Genomic DNA, 15,121 nt, shown 5'->3' with positions numbered 1-15,121 from the left:
CTCCACTTCCCAACATGCTTTTAAATGGAAGAATAATGGCTTCTGGTTGCAGTTCCCTTCCTTTTCACACCTGTTGTTGCAGAGCTCCTTGAAACCTTACAACAGTTTCCAATTGCTGCTTGTTTTTCAAAGACAGCTTATGAAAACGTCGGTTCATGTGAGAGCAATGGATGAAAACGGCAAGGGGTTTTTAAAGCCACAGTTACAGCAAGTCATACGAATATTTCCAATAACTGTGTTCCAAGAAGTATTTTTGGAAGCATGAATGTTTTGTTTTTTAATGAAGGCCACATTCTGAGGATACGACACCATATGTCACATTCGTTCTCGTCCCAAAAAAGAAAAGGAAAGTATGCTAGGCTTTTAAGTGTTTTGGAAAAGTCTCTTTGCATGGCTGACATTATCCTTTGTGTGCCTGAGGGATGTTTGCTCTTTTAGCACATCCCAAATGAAATGTAATTCACAGGATGGATGCTTCACAATGTACAGCTTAGGGGTGGGCCATTGTTTATGCTGTCATTTTCATGGCTGCAGATTGTACATGCAAGAAGGTATATGTGTGTGCACAGAATTGAGAGTAGAAATGGGCAAAATGCTGGCAGGAGTCTGCACAGGACCCCAACACCTTTTTTTAAAATAGTCCAGCCTGTGATATCTCCCAGGAGATCCCAGTGGGAAATTGCCTTTTACTATTCCTGGAGGCTTTCAGCAGCAATGTTTATGTTGCTAGGCTGTAGGCTGAAAATTCTCCACAAATCCCCCAAAACCAGATTTCCGGAATATAAGTGATCATTTGTCCCCTATTTTCCCACTGTCCAACCCTCTGCTTTCAGGCCTAGTGTAGACCATAGTCGGCGCTGAGGTATCATATTCTCCAGCATTTCACAGATGAAAACTGGGACACGTGTGGCCAAGCAACATCAGAGAGTAGTAAAGATGGCAAAAGTAATTAGAAAAGACAAATTAGGGGAGCCTGCAACAGTTTTCTTTTGCTTGAGTCTACTGGGAGGGATGATATTCCACCCTGTCTTCTATCTCCCCCCCCCCCCCCCCCCCACTCAGTTAACTGAGTGCAAACTACTTTTGGACTTTGAACTCAGGTTTGCAGCACTTGAAGTAAGCTGAGAAAAAAAGGGGAAAATGGGAGGAGGAAAGAGAAACTGGGTCATTTTAAAAGCAACTGAAAAAGTGGGGTGACAGACGATTACTTAGGACTGTTCCTGCCAAAGTGGGACAGTTGGAGTGTATGGGGCTATGTGACCAAACATTTGGCTTGCCAGAGCTGCCCACTTCTGAATCAGGTTCCCAGATCAGGGTCTCTCCCTGAATCAGGAGTGGGCAACTTTGACAGGGTGAGGGAAAGGAATCTCAGGGCAAGAGTACTGCCTCAAAAAGCATGCATATATTTATTTTCCTCATTTATTAGACCTGGTGTTTTTTGTTTGAATGACATACTCTGTGCTACTCGTGGCTTATGTATCATGATTAATGACCTCATCAAGGTCTGTCCTTGTAATGATACATAGTAACATCACCTCCTCTGACAACACAAGGGGTTGTCCCTAAACTTTAGGATTTGATGTTGAAATCTCAGGAGCTTAGACAGTTTGAAGTCGAAGGCTTTCATGGCTGGCATCCATAGTTTTTCATGGGGTTTTGGGCTATGTGGCCATGTTCTGGAAGTTTCACCAGCATCTGTGGCTGGCATCTTCAGAGAATGCTGGTATGGAAGTGAGTGGGGTATATATACTGTATGACCCTTGGTTGAGAGGAAGTGATTTACATGTTAATCTCTGTGTTGATCTGTTATTGAACAGCAAGGCCTCAGGATGTTTATTTAATTAGTGAACCATTTGAACAACATCCACTTGAACATCCAATTCATGATTGAAAAATAAAAGGAAGGAACATTGCCAACTAGAATAAATCCATTGCTCAGTGGGATTTTCATTGAGCAGTTGATTGAACTGGTCTTCTTTATTTGGGTTTTAGGCCATAGATTTTTTTTTAAAAAGGTATGTGTTCTGAGAAATATTGGTTGAGTTTTAATTGTAGCCCAGGCCACCTTTATCTGTTGTATTGCTTTTTTATTTGCATGATGTTAAGAAAAAAATAGTTATGCATTTGTCTCACTTATAGTTACAGTTATTTTACTTCTGTGGCATAGGTAGACTAGGCCATAATTTGTCCACATGGTGTGGAAAGCTTCCATATCAGTAGAACATTTTTCTAGAGATTGTTGATCATATCATGGAAATTCTCCATTTGATTTGAGCAAGACTCAGTTAACTGAGTGCAAAATAGTGAGAAAAGTGTTTGAAGAAATTACAGACATAGCATCGAAACAATTGCCCTCAAGGAAGCCTTGCTCAATATCTTCCATGCGGTTAAATTCACTTGTAGAGCAGACCCAAGTTGTTGTTTAGCACTGTCTTGTGATTTGTGATGGATTCCCTATTAGGATAAGAAAATAGTGGAAAGGAAAGTTTAATATGCTAAAGCTGTTGATGGTCTTAGACTGAATCTGCATTACAGAAATAATGCCGTTTGTCACTGCTTTAATTGTCATGGCTCCATCCTATGGAATTCTGGGATTTGTAGTTTGTTGTGGCACCAGAGCTTTCTGACAGAGAAGGCTAAATATTTTAGAAAATTATACATCCTAGAATTCCATAGCATTGAGCCATGGCATGTTTGATGCCACTGTGGGTCGCTCATTCTGAGGCTCAGCACTGGGCACCTTGTTCTGACCTCAGAAGCAAGTGTCTTGCAATGTCAAAGATGCACCAGGTGGCTCAGTGGGACTCACATGCAGCTGATGGCTGAGATTCTCTGGACTGCCCCTGGACTATCTTACCTCTTCTTCAGCCAGATTGAGGCCATGGCAACCCTGATCTGGCCTTTCCAGGGTACAAAAAAGAGCTGCAAGAAGTGACTCCTTTCTGTGCCCTGGAAAGGGTGTGATGGCCACGCACCACGGCTATATGGTGCTCCTTCGGCACTGCAGCATGTGGAGGCAGCACCAGAGGAGCACTGTGATGCCACGTACTGTGTGGTCCAGCGTGCAGCGTCACAGTGCTCTGAGGGCAGAGCCGGGGTGTGCATCATATAGACGCTACTTCCCAACTCCACCCCCAGGCTGGCCCAAAGTGCCAGGCTGCACAGGGCCAAAGTTCAAAGAATAACAAACAAAAGCAGAATTAGGCAAACATTGGCTTGTGGGGCAAAAGGATAGCAAAAGCATACACTAAAGTGGCAGAAGCGGTGTGATGTATATTCATCTTCTCAATCAGGGTGTGAAATGAGGGTTACATGTTTCATAATAACATCATTGTGCAATTGTGGTTTCTTATTTTGTTTTTGTTTTCTTTAAATACATCAGTCATGGAGCAGTAGAGTGAGTAATCAGGGTGATATAAGTGGTATTATCAGGGACATAGCCAAGGGGGGTGTTCTTGGGGTCCGGAACCCCCCCCTTCCGTTAGATAAAATGAATGGTGCGTGCTACTGCACCGCCGCACCCAAGCCCCATTATAATGGTGGCACTTAGTCTGGACCCCCCCTTCCCAAAATCCTGGCTACATACCTGGTATTATTGTATTTGCTGCTGTTGTTAATTGCCTTTGAGTATGCCACAACTCATGATGACTCTGTAAGTGAGACACTTCCAAGCCCCTCTATCCTCAGCTGCTATGTTCGGATCCTGCAGGCTCAGGGCTGTGGCCTCCTTGATTGAATCTATCTACCTGGTATGCAGTTTTGACTGTCTCCCACCTTTCCCAGTATTACTGTTTTCTGAGTCATGCCTTTTCATGATGTGACCTAAGTATGACAGCCTCAATTTACAAACAAAAATCCATCAGTGAGACCTTTATTGGCCAACAGAAATGCACAATATACTTGTTGCAAGCTTTCAATGCTCCATGGGCTTCTTCATCAGGCAACATGTTACAAACCAAACAGGAGGAAAAAAACAAAACAATTGGAGATGTTAGATGCCTGCATGTTGTTTCAGTCCTTAGTAAAGATGTTGTAATGGGGAGGATATCTTTAGTCACCTTTGCTTCCAGTGAAAGTTCAGATTTGCTCTAGGACTCATTGCAAGAAAGGAATTGGACTAAAGCCACTGAAGTGCAAATGTGCGATGGTGTGAAAGAGTTTGTTGCCATTCCATTATCTTTCCAAGCATTGGGGGGGGGGCAGAGGATGGCTCATGAGGAATGACTAAAGTGACTAAACACCTAGTAATCTCCAAGTGCAAAGCAACTGTGGGTTTTGCAGTGGGGTTTCCCCCCTTAGTGGACTAGCACAACTCCTTTTGATTTTTACCTTCCTTGAAGAAAGTTCAAGAAGACTGTCAAGGTTTTAGTTCTTCTCATAGCAGAGCACTTTATGGGAGACATTTAAGGCCAAATAGAACATGTATGTTATGACTGGGCTATGTCTTGTACCTATTCAGAGTAAGCACCCTGGCCTCTGATGGTCAAACCAGGAAAGCAAGACATATAAAAACAATAGCTCTAAAGCAGCTTTTCACTTACAATCTATTCTAGATGTTATATAAAGGGATTGGAGATATAAAATGAAAATACACTAATTTGTTTCCCCTCCTTCTCTCCCTCCCACTAAATCTATATAACTATTACATTGTGATTATTACAGTTTAACATGGAATACAATCCAAAATCTCAAATATTTACCCTCTGGTTTGTTTTTGTGTTTTTGTAGGTTATAAAAGAAGAGAGGGAGAAACCAGTTGGTTATTGATATTTTTACACGTGACTAATCACCAGCCTTCAGACTCAAAAACATGGCTGAGCCTGGTGATAGCCATAAACTTATAAACATGGAAGTAAATCAACTTAGACACTCGCAGAGTTGTGAAGAAACAACTTCAGTGGGGCTGAAAAGAATGCAAAAGCGATTTCTCCAGAAAGATGGAAGCTGCAATGTATACTTCAAACACATCTTTGGGGAGTGGGAAAGCTATGTGACTGATATTTTCACCACATTAGTGGATATTCAATGGCGTCACATGTTTGTGATTTTCTCATTGTCCTACGTCCTTTCTTGGTTGTTCTTTGGCTTGGTCTTCTGGCTGATTGCACTCCAGCATGGTGACTTATCCCTTGATAAAGAAGTGACCCCTTGCGTTGATAATGTCCATAGTTTCACAGGGGCTTTCTTGTTCTCTCTTGAAACACAGACAACCATTGGCTATGGATCTCGTTGTGTCACTGAAGAATGCTCAGCAGCAATCCTCACAGTTATCCTTCAATCAGTTTTAGGTTGCATCATTGACACATTCATCATTGGAGCTGCCTTGGCCAAAATGGCAACTGCCCGAAAACGAGCTCAGACAATCCGCTTCAGCTATTATGCTACAGTAGGTTTAAGAGATGGCAAGCTATGTCTGATGTGGCGTGTGGGTGATTTCCGTCCTAATCATATGGTGGAAGGTACAGTGAGAGCCCAGCTCTTGCGATATGTGGAAGACAGACTGGGGAGAATGGCAATGGAATACAAAGATTTAAAACTGTTAAATGACCAGATCATTGTTGCTACTCCAGTGACCATTGTACACGAAATCAACCAAGATAGCCCATTGTATGAACTAGATAGGAAAGCTCTAGCTAGAGATAACTTTGAGATCCTGGTGACATTTGTTTACACTGGAGATTCAACAGGGACATCACATCAGTCAAGGAGTTCATATGTGCCTCGAGAAATCCTTTGGGGCCACAGATTCAATGATGTTCTGCAAATGAAGAAAAAATACTACAAAGTTAACTGCCTCCAGTTTGAAGAAACCACAGAGGTTTATGCTCCTTTTTGTAGTGCAAAGCACCTAGAGAGGAAGGAACAAGAATACACAACTTTTGAAAAGGCCTCAGATGGGGAACCTGGAACATCTTCAGCATTATCAGGACTCAGAATGCGGTCATTCAGTGCAGATGCTTTAATCATCCATTCGGAAACATCAGATGAATCACCCAAAGTTTCTAATCAAGTCAATACAATGGAGGTACCATATGATAGGGCTCTGGTGACTTTAAGCAGAATCTCAATGGAATCCCAGATCTAGAAATCTGTGGTCATGGCTGTTGTGATCTTTTTGCAGGGTGGTGGCATTTTTCAAGCGCACAAGTTTTACTTAGCCGTCAGGTCATAAATGCAAGAAACAACTCACAACTTCACTTAATAACTATTTTTGTTTCATAGATAAGTCAACTGTTACTTATTTCCTTTAAAATTACTCTTCTTTGGAAGTTATAAATTTTTGTAGACCAATAATATAATTCTAAAAAAAATGCTCAGCAGTGCTCAGTTGAAAGGTAATCTGGTGACAGAAAAGAATCTTGAAAGATTGTTTGAATTTAATCAATCTGTGTCCCATGTAATCATATCATTTAGATATATTAATGTTGAAATGTGTGCTTAAGAGTGATGTCCAAGAAATTTTTTAGCAATTTCAAATTAATATATACATGCATATTGCAGAGATTATATCCTTATTTTTGAAACTTTTGATAATTTTGGTTTTGATGCTTCTCAACATGTTAGTCTTCTCTTGAGCAAATGTATTTCTCTTTATAAAAACACTCAGATCTGAGTCATTTTCTCTGTCTTTTGGCAGTTTCAAATACAGTGGGGCCTCCTTATCTGATTTAAACATCCACAGAGAGCAAGCCTCTTGTTGCCACCATGCCACCATTAAGAATGGTTCCTGTTGTTGCCTGCTGAGGGAGTTTTAGCCCTTCCTGTCACAGCCTCATCCCTCAGCCCAGGGTCATCATGAAGAGCCCAAGAAGAAGAAGAGGAGGAGGCGAAAGCTAAAGAGAGGTTGTCCTCAGGGTCCCCTTTACCCTGGAGGCTGCCTCCTTCTTCTCCTCCTCCTCCTCCTCCTCCAGATAGACAATAAAGCACCCTCCTTCAACTTTCTTGGCTTCCAATGGCAGGGCCAGAGCTCTCTGAGGCAAGACTGGACTTGATTCACCTTTTGTTTGCCTCCAAAGAGCTCCTCAGTAACTTGGGGGGAGAAGAAAAAGTGTGGGAGAGCAGCTCTTCAGAAAGACACACCACCACCACCCCATTTCTTTCTTCATCTCTTGGCTACCTTGGGCTGGCTTTTCTCCTCTTGGCCACCTGGCCACCCATGGTGGGAGGAGCCATGCAGGTTGGTCCCTGCCAATCCCTGCCTGCCCTCCTCCTCCTCAACTGGCTGAGTGGGGTTGGGGGGCAGCATGGCCTGGGCATCCAACCCTTTCCACCATGGCTCAACTGCTCCAGGAGTGTAGTGGTGGCAATGCTCCTCCTCGCATGGCCCTGACCAGCTCCAAATGGAGCCCAAAGCCCCCAGCTAGCCCCCACCTTTTCACCAGATTCTCCACATGCCCCTTGGTAGGCTTGGCCAGGCCTCAACACCCTCCTTCCCCACCTCTGCCTCCCCATCAGAGGACCTTATCAGAAGAAGCTTACCTAAGAACAATGGGACTTGAGCATCCGTACTTTTGGCATCCATGTGTGTATAGGATCCAGAATGGATCTCCCACGGATACCGAAGTCCCACTGTAAAATACATTGAGTCCTGCATTAATTGGGGGGGGGGGGGTAACAGAGATTTTGAAAAATCTTGCCAAAATCACAATTTGATGATACTTCCTTTGCTTGCACTTTACTAATGTTAATTCATGATTTAATTACTGTATGTTTCATGTGAGCAGATAAGGACAATGCTCAAATCTATGGATTGAGGATTTCCATTTTATATGTTTCCATAATGTAATTATTCTGTGTGCAGAATAACTTTAAAATTTGTTTTGCATATTTGAAAAAAAAAGTTTTTAACATAGAGAGGATGATGTAAAGGTGTGATTTAAAATTAATATATATAAAAAGTGTCTTCTCACTATTTGCTTTTATTTTACTCTTCATTGCTTTAATTAAGTACTCAAATTGGACAATTTTCTCTATCTCCTGTTGGTTATAGCAGCCTATGTACTTCTAGGAGTGTAGTGGAAAATGGTATCCAGTACCCTTTTGAAGAATGCCTTTTGCCTTAGATTTGCAGCAGGAATGTTTCTGAGTACAACTCTGTCTCTCCAGCCACTGATCAGTTACAGGAGTCCACTGGGCATTCTGGCTATTCTTGAGCAGCCAAGGAAGGAGGAGCAGCCTTGTGCTGAGGATGGAGGCTGCTCATTCATTCCCAGGCACTCAGAAACAGCCAGAATGCACACAAGTGCTGCTTCACCACTGATCAGTGCCTGGGGGGGAGGGGGGGATGAAGTTGTGGCCAGGTGCCCGTAGTTGTTATTGTCCATTCCCAGACAACAGCATTGGAATACATAAGGAGACTGAGAAGCAGATTTAATGGATCTTTGTTGAATCCTCCCTATACTAGTTTTAGATAACTTATGTTGCAATTAGATTTTATTGCTTATATAGTTTCTTGAGTCTACATGTCTTCCCTGGCTTAAGCAGCTAGAATGATACTTAGTTTTTATTTATTAAAAATATTTACTGTTTGCAACAAGGAATTCAACATTCAGGAAAGCTGATAACAAATACCACTGTCTGGGGACAGTCACATGAATAAATTTTTGCTAACTAGTGGAATGATTGTGCCACAGATGTACGTCAGATAGCTTAAGGCAGATCAATCATCATAAATCTATAGAGAGAGAAGCAGTCTGTCAGATAGCCTGGTCCCAAGCTCTTTCTGAGGCTACCAATAGGAAATTCTGCCAGGAAAAATTTCCACACAGACCAGAAGGAGCCAACTTGTGCTTGCTGAATAGAAGACATAGGCAAAGGGGCAGCCTGCACCCTCCCTTTTGGTGCTGGATTGGGGCCAGGGCAGCCTCACTGGCAGCCCTGTGACCCCAATCCGGTGTTTTTCCAGGCCACAGAGAAGTGGCAAAATACCCCTGGGCTCCCTGGCCCAAAAGGAGCTCCAAAACAATCGTGGCTGTGCCTGCATGTGCTAAGGTTTGGGAGCGTGCAGTTACTGCATGCTCCTGAACCCTAGTATCACCACCATCATGCCCCTTTTGGCCTGTCTGTCTCGGGCCATAGTTACATCATGTTGCCATGTCTCAAACATACAAGAAACCCAGAGAACCAGATAGAAGCTCCAAGCACAATAAAGGGGCCTGAGGGACTCTCAATTGACAGACACACTTAGGATGCTGTTGGGCTGAATCCAACCCATGGGCAAAATGCATTTACCTCCTTCCTAAATGCCAATGGAGGAAAAGACTTTCAACCAGGAATTAGCAAAAAGCATATGCAATCTGCAGAGCATGGCAAATATGCTTAGGAGGCAACCAGTACCAACATTTTGGTGCTTGGAAGATCTGGTACTGAAATCTTTGGATGAACCGAATGGCTGCGAATGAGCTAGCACCACACCAGGATCCACATCTGTATGGCATTTTTATTACATCACATGGAATATATCTCCACAAGGGCTTTACGGGGGGGGGGGGGGTTACAGGCTGCACCTGGTGACACCCTAAGATGGGGTGACATCACAGCTCCTCAAATACCTACCTTTAGGCAGAAATGGACTGTGGCATTTGCTGCATTTTTTATAACACTGAGGAGTTGGGTGGGGCAAGGCTCAATGGGAGGAGAAAGAAAAGGTCCAAGGTTTTTTTTTTAAGTGTGTGTGTGTGTGTGTATTTAAAAAAAATATTCTTTTTCAATTTTCTTTAAAAACATTAAATCTTACAAAATTATAACTTTGGGGTTTTGAGCATGCCAATAGAACTGAGAACCTGGGCTACCCTGAAGGTATGCCTACAATAGCACAAGATGAATCCTCACCAGGAAATGGTTAGCCTGGGGCTCATCTATATTTGGGCATTGATTCTTCAAAATGGTGACAGGAATTTAACATGCCTTTAGAATTATGGTTTGAGGGGATGTAGTACTCTTGTGGATGCAACATTATGGTGCCCATCAAAGAGACTATCACTTGCTATAGGCCCCAAAGCATACTGGAGCCCTTATCCTTCTCCAGCAGTTCCTGCACTTGTTGAGAAATTCTGCATCCTCCATCCCAGGGCCTTGGGAGAGACTCTGGGCCACAATGGGCCCAGAAGGATCACAAAGATACTGTAAACCAGCATTACTGCCCGAGGGTGGTGAAGAACCCCTAGTTTTGTACTAGGCATGTAGATACTGAGAGGCCATGCAGTGCTAAACATCCAGTGCCCTATGACCTGATGCTCTGATTATGGAAGTGTGCACAAGGGACTGTGTTTGAAGACCAGCAGATACAAATGAAAAACCAGAAGCAAAGAGTCATGCATCATCAACAGGATGAGTGAACTTCACAGCTGTGACATAATAAAGCACCCATTAATTTGTCACAACCTTCTCCCTACAGCTCCAATATAACCTACAGCCATGTGGCTCACTGTTGTTGCAGTAAATGAATGCTGCTGCTCACCCAACAACCAGCACTGCTGACACCAGAAAATGACTGACATTTCTTTTACTCTGCCCTCAGTTTTCCCAATACCAAAGGTAAACCTGGAGGAGGGTGGGGCATGAGGGAGAAGCTGCAGTATGAGGAACTGTGGGGATGTTCCAACTACCCCATATTTTATAGCGTATTGTGGCATTTCCACCAGCATAATTGCCATGGTGGTTATGGGCAACATTGTATACACTGCCTGTTAGCACTCACAAAGCCTGACACCTCAATATGGAGCCCTCGTGGCGCAGTGGTTAAATGCCTGTACTGCAGCCATTCACTCAAGACCACAAGGTTGCGAGTTCAAGACCAGCAAAAGGGCCCAAGCTCGACTCAGGCTTGCATCCTTCCGAGGTCGCTAAAATGAGTACCCAGACTGTTGGGGGGCAAATTAGCTTACTTGCTGTTCACCGCTATGATCTTTGGAATAGCGGTATATAAATAAAAAACAAAAAAAATTGTCTTTTCAGAAATGTTATGTTCTCAAATGTCATTACTGACATCAAAGTTAATTTTTCATACCAAATACAGTATGATAAGAAAAGGTAATCTTTTGTCTAGATCTACTCAGTATCATCCATTACATCAATTACCAAACTTTCCTTCCATTATTTCCTATGAAGTATCTTATTACACTTGAAATATAATGTGTAACACTTTTGTTTACTCTTCTTATTTGTTTTTCCTTTAAAAAAAACTTTGCCAGGAGCTCTGACCTCAGCAGTCCACTGATCACACAGTGTTTTTACTTGACACCTTCCTGAGCGAACAACATGTGTGATTCTATTCACTGGAGATGTATAGGAAGAAATGTCTTTAAATCTACAATGAATCATTGTCCCCCAAAAGGAGTCTCTGGTCTAATCTGCGCTGCAGAAATCCTCACATCTAATATGCTGATCTCAGCTTTCTCATTACAAGGAGGAAAATGTGGCAAGATCCTTATTTTGATAACCATAACCGGGTATTACAGTAGGTAGTGATGGCAGCTCTTAAACCCACATGCCTCCAAGTACAGGGGAAAACCCATTGGTGAAGTCAGCAATGTTGCCAGTGTCTTCTCCATATTACAAACAATTATGGGAGAAGGAAGAAATGCCCAGTGTTCCTGTCATCTTCAAATGAATGATTGCTAAGATTGTGTGAGGACTCCACTTTTAGTCAGGTTCAGGATTATTTTTATAAAAATATGATCATTAAGCTTTTGATATTCCTTATTTTATACCATGTTTTGAGCTTCCTCAGGTTCCATGTCAGGAGAAAGGTAGGATGTAATAAAGCAAAGTAAATTGATTAATCAATTCAACAGACTTGTAGTGTGCATTTCCAGGAATATCTATGGGAAGGACACAATTTGCATTCCAGAATCCAGATGCTGGTGGGGTCCAGTGGACACATCCAAAGAAAACATGCATAGTTGGAAAGTGTAAAGAAAAATGTTTAGGCTTCAAATGTGCAGGAAAAAAACTGCTGATGCACCTTGTAGTCAATGTTTGTGTGTGCAGGGAGGAGGATGAATCAAAGCAATGCACACAGCTGAAAACACGTGGACAAAAATAAGCAAAGAAAATGATACATTTCTTTCTATGAAAGGGGGCAATCAAATACTGACAACACAGGCATTGCCTGGCCACGATGGTGGAAAGGAAAGACTTTGGTGGCCTTTTTATATACATCCCAAGAGATTGCCACTACATAAGCCAAGTCCAAGGTAAACATTTTTCTTTGGGGAATAGAACAAGTAGCAGGCCGCTGAAAGAATCAGGTCCTTCAACTATTCCTTTTGACACTTGACATTCTCCTCACGAGGGTTTGTTTGTGCATTTGAATGTGATGCTGAAGGAACTGTATTGCTTTTCAAGGAAGGCACAGGATGTTAACACACAGTATTCCCCCCCCCCCAAAAAAATATTTTGATTTAATACCTGTGGATTCATACACTTGCTTCTTGATTCATATACAATCCACACTGAAATCCGAGGTACAAATTTAGGTACAAAACACACTGCAGAAATAATCCACTTTGAGAGCTCTTTAACTGCCCTGGCTCAATGCTATGGAAGTCTGGGAACTGTAGTTTTGTGCCATATTTAGCCTTCTCTGTCAGAGAGTTCTGGTGCCACAATAAACTACAATTCCTGGGATATTCTAGCACTGAACCAGGACAGTTAAAGCTGTCTCAAATTGGATTATTTCTGCAGTGTGTTTTGGACCTAAATTGTCTTAAAACTCTCAGATTTTTTTTAAAACTGAGTAGTGATATTCTAGACTTCTTGAAGGACCCAGGAAATTCACAAAGTTTCAAGAAGAAACTAAAATTCAGAACAAACCAACCTGGCTTTCATTCCCTACCTTCAAAATTAACACTAAGAAAAAAGTTTGAGTTTCTCAAAGTGTTTTTTTGTTATATGACTGGAACCTAAGCTTTTCGTTGTTGTTGTTTTGTACATCTTTGAGTAGGAAAGATTTCCCTTTTTAAAATATAACTGCCAGTCACTGGTATGCTCTCAATAGGACTCTGAGGGTTTTAATGAAAATAAAAGTAAGTTTCTTATCTCTGGTTTTACACAGCTTCAGCAGGTTGTGAATATCGCTTTGGGATTTTTAAAAATGTAATTACTGTTAATTGTCCCCTTTTGTGTGACATCAGAATCCCAGTTTTCACACTGCTGCTGCATCAAAAGAAAGAGGCACAAACGCAAAACAAACACAAGTGCCCTTCTGAAAAACTGAGTGCTGTCCCAGCCACACCACCTATGATAAGGATATTTGGGGTCATCATTCTGCCACCTTGTGGCTGCCAACGAAATAAAGGAACTGTTCTCTGTGTTCTGAGTCATGCTTGTGCTTGAGACTACTAGTGTGTATATGGGGGAACTGTTTGCTTCTTGCCTTCAGGAGAATTAATATCACTTAAGATGCTAGTTAGGGATAAGTGAGAATTTCATTTCAGCTCATCTTAAGATAACAGTTTGCCACAAATTGATGAATGACTGCAAATTATCTGCAAATATATAAGATGGAAAAATCAATGCAGGAGAATTCTGAATGGACAGATTTCTCCATCCAGGCTTAGATCTCCTTCCAGGCTGAGTTTTTAATTCTTAAAAGTCTGGCTTTGAACCCTATGCTTGCAATCATGTCAGCATTGAACTAGGGTCCCCCCTCCCGAGATCTTATTGGTTTTGATTGCTAGGTGGGTAGTAGGTACAATCTGGTTGCCTTTATGCGAGAAACAGCTTGCTGTTGTTGCTGTGTGGCTTCAAGTCATTTTTTCAACTTACAGTGATGCTAAAGTGGGGTTTTCTTGGTAAGATTTGTTCAGAGGAAGTTTGCCATTCCCTTCCCCTGAGGATGAGAGAGTGTCACTTGCCCAAGCTCACCCAGTAGTTGCACTTATTGAATCTGGCTGAATGAAGTGGGAAGGGTTTTAATTTCATTTTTTTTTAAAGAATTTAGAAAACATCATATTCAGGATGGAAACACCTGGGAGTGTATCCACATGATATTATTATAGCTCTGTGGTTCCACATTAACTGTCATGGTTCCATCACATGGAATCCTAGGATTCTCATTTGAGGGAGGGGCCATTAGAATATTTGGCCAGGAAGATCCTCTATAGTTTCCAAGATTATAAAGGATCGAGCCATGCAGGTAAAGTGGTATCAAACTACTATAGTTCTTCAGTGTGGATACATCCTTGCTAGTTAAGAAAAATGTGGGAAGGAACCAAACACAGAGATCTTCTCATCCGAGTGCCAGTGATCTTATCATTGGAGTAGTATGAAAATGACACTAGAATTGAAATACAGACTGGTTTGTTATCCAACAATAAAATTCAAAGCTTCATCCAGAATTAACTGTTGCTACATCCACTCAGAGAGAATATGAGTAACAGGGATTTCTACGAAGACTGGTTGCATTCTGTCAACAGAGATCTAATTCAATATTCTTGGTAAGCATGGTTTATTTAAACCAACTCAGATCCTATATAGAATCATAGAATCATAAAATTATAGTTGGAAGAGACCACAAGGGCCATCCCATCCAACCCCCTTCCATGCAGTAAGACATAATAAATGGACTCCCGATAGATAATAATAAAAATAATAAAAATTTTATTTTTATACCTCCCTTCCGAAGATCAGGGCGGTTTACAGCATAATAACAAAACACAACATATATCAAGATTAAAAGCAGATACACAGAAACAGAATAAAAAAACCCCGTTAGCCTATCCTCTTTGCCACAGAAGAGGAAGGGAGGCCCACTGGACTTTAGTCGGGGAATGCAATCTGAAATAGAAAGGTTTTCAAATCCTTTCTAAATTGGGCCAGGGTGGTGGCCGAGCGGAGCTCTATGGGCAGCGTGTTCCAAAGGGCCGGGGCGGCGATGGAAAATGTCTTCCTCGTAGTAGAGGACAACCTAGCCCCTGGCACCCTAAGGAGTTGCTGCCCAGATGTTCTGAGGGTGCGGGACGGAATGTACGGGGAGAGGCGGTCCTTCAGGTATCCTGGGCCCAAGCCATTTAGGGCTTTATAGGTCATCACCAACACCTTATATTGTGCCCGGAAGCGAATAGGCAGCCAATGCAGATCTTTAAGCACCGGTGTAATATGGCTGGCCCTGGAAGTT

At 42.1% G+C, this 15,121-nt stretch overlaps 1 protein-coding gene across 3 annotated transcripts in view; it reads left to right on the top strand.

Moving 5' to 3' along the window:
* Positions 1–7,892, top strand: part of KCNJ16 (potassium inwardly rectifying channel subfamily J member 16) — an 86,176-nt gene extending 78,284 nt beyond the window's left edge. For all 3 annotated transcript variants that reach the window (XM_042455956.1, XM_042455955.1, XM_042455957.1), the window contains exon 2: positions 4,729–7,892. In XM_042455956.1, coding sequence (XP_042311890.1) covers positions 4,811–6,085 — 1,275 coding nt within the window. In that variant the 5' untranslated portion in view covers positions 4,729–4,810 and the 3' untranslated portion in view covers positions 6,086–7,892. The remainder of the gene's footprint in view (positions 1–4,728) is intronic.
* Positions 7,893–15,121: the final 7,229 nt, after the last annotated feature.

This window comes from Sceloporus undulatus, chromosome 2 (genome assembly GCF_019175285.1).
Source record: "Sceloporus undulatus isolate JIND9_A2432 ecotype Alabama chromosome 2, SceUnd_v1.1, whole genome shotgun sequence".
NCBI lineage: Eukaryota > Metazoa > Chordata > Lepidosauria > Squamata > Phrynosomatidae > Sceloporus > Sceloporus undulatus.
Note: the sequence above shows the minus strand (reverse complement) of the source record. Positions and strands in the feature narration are given on the sequence as shown.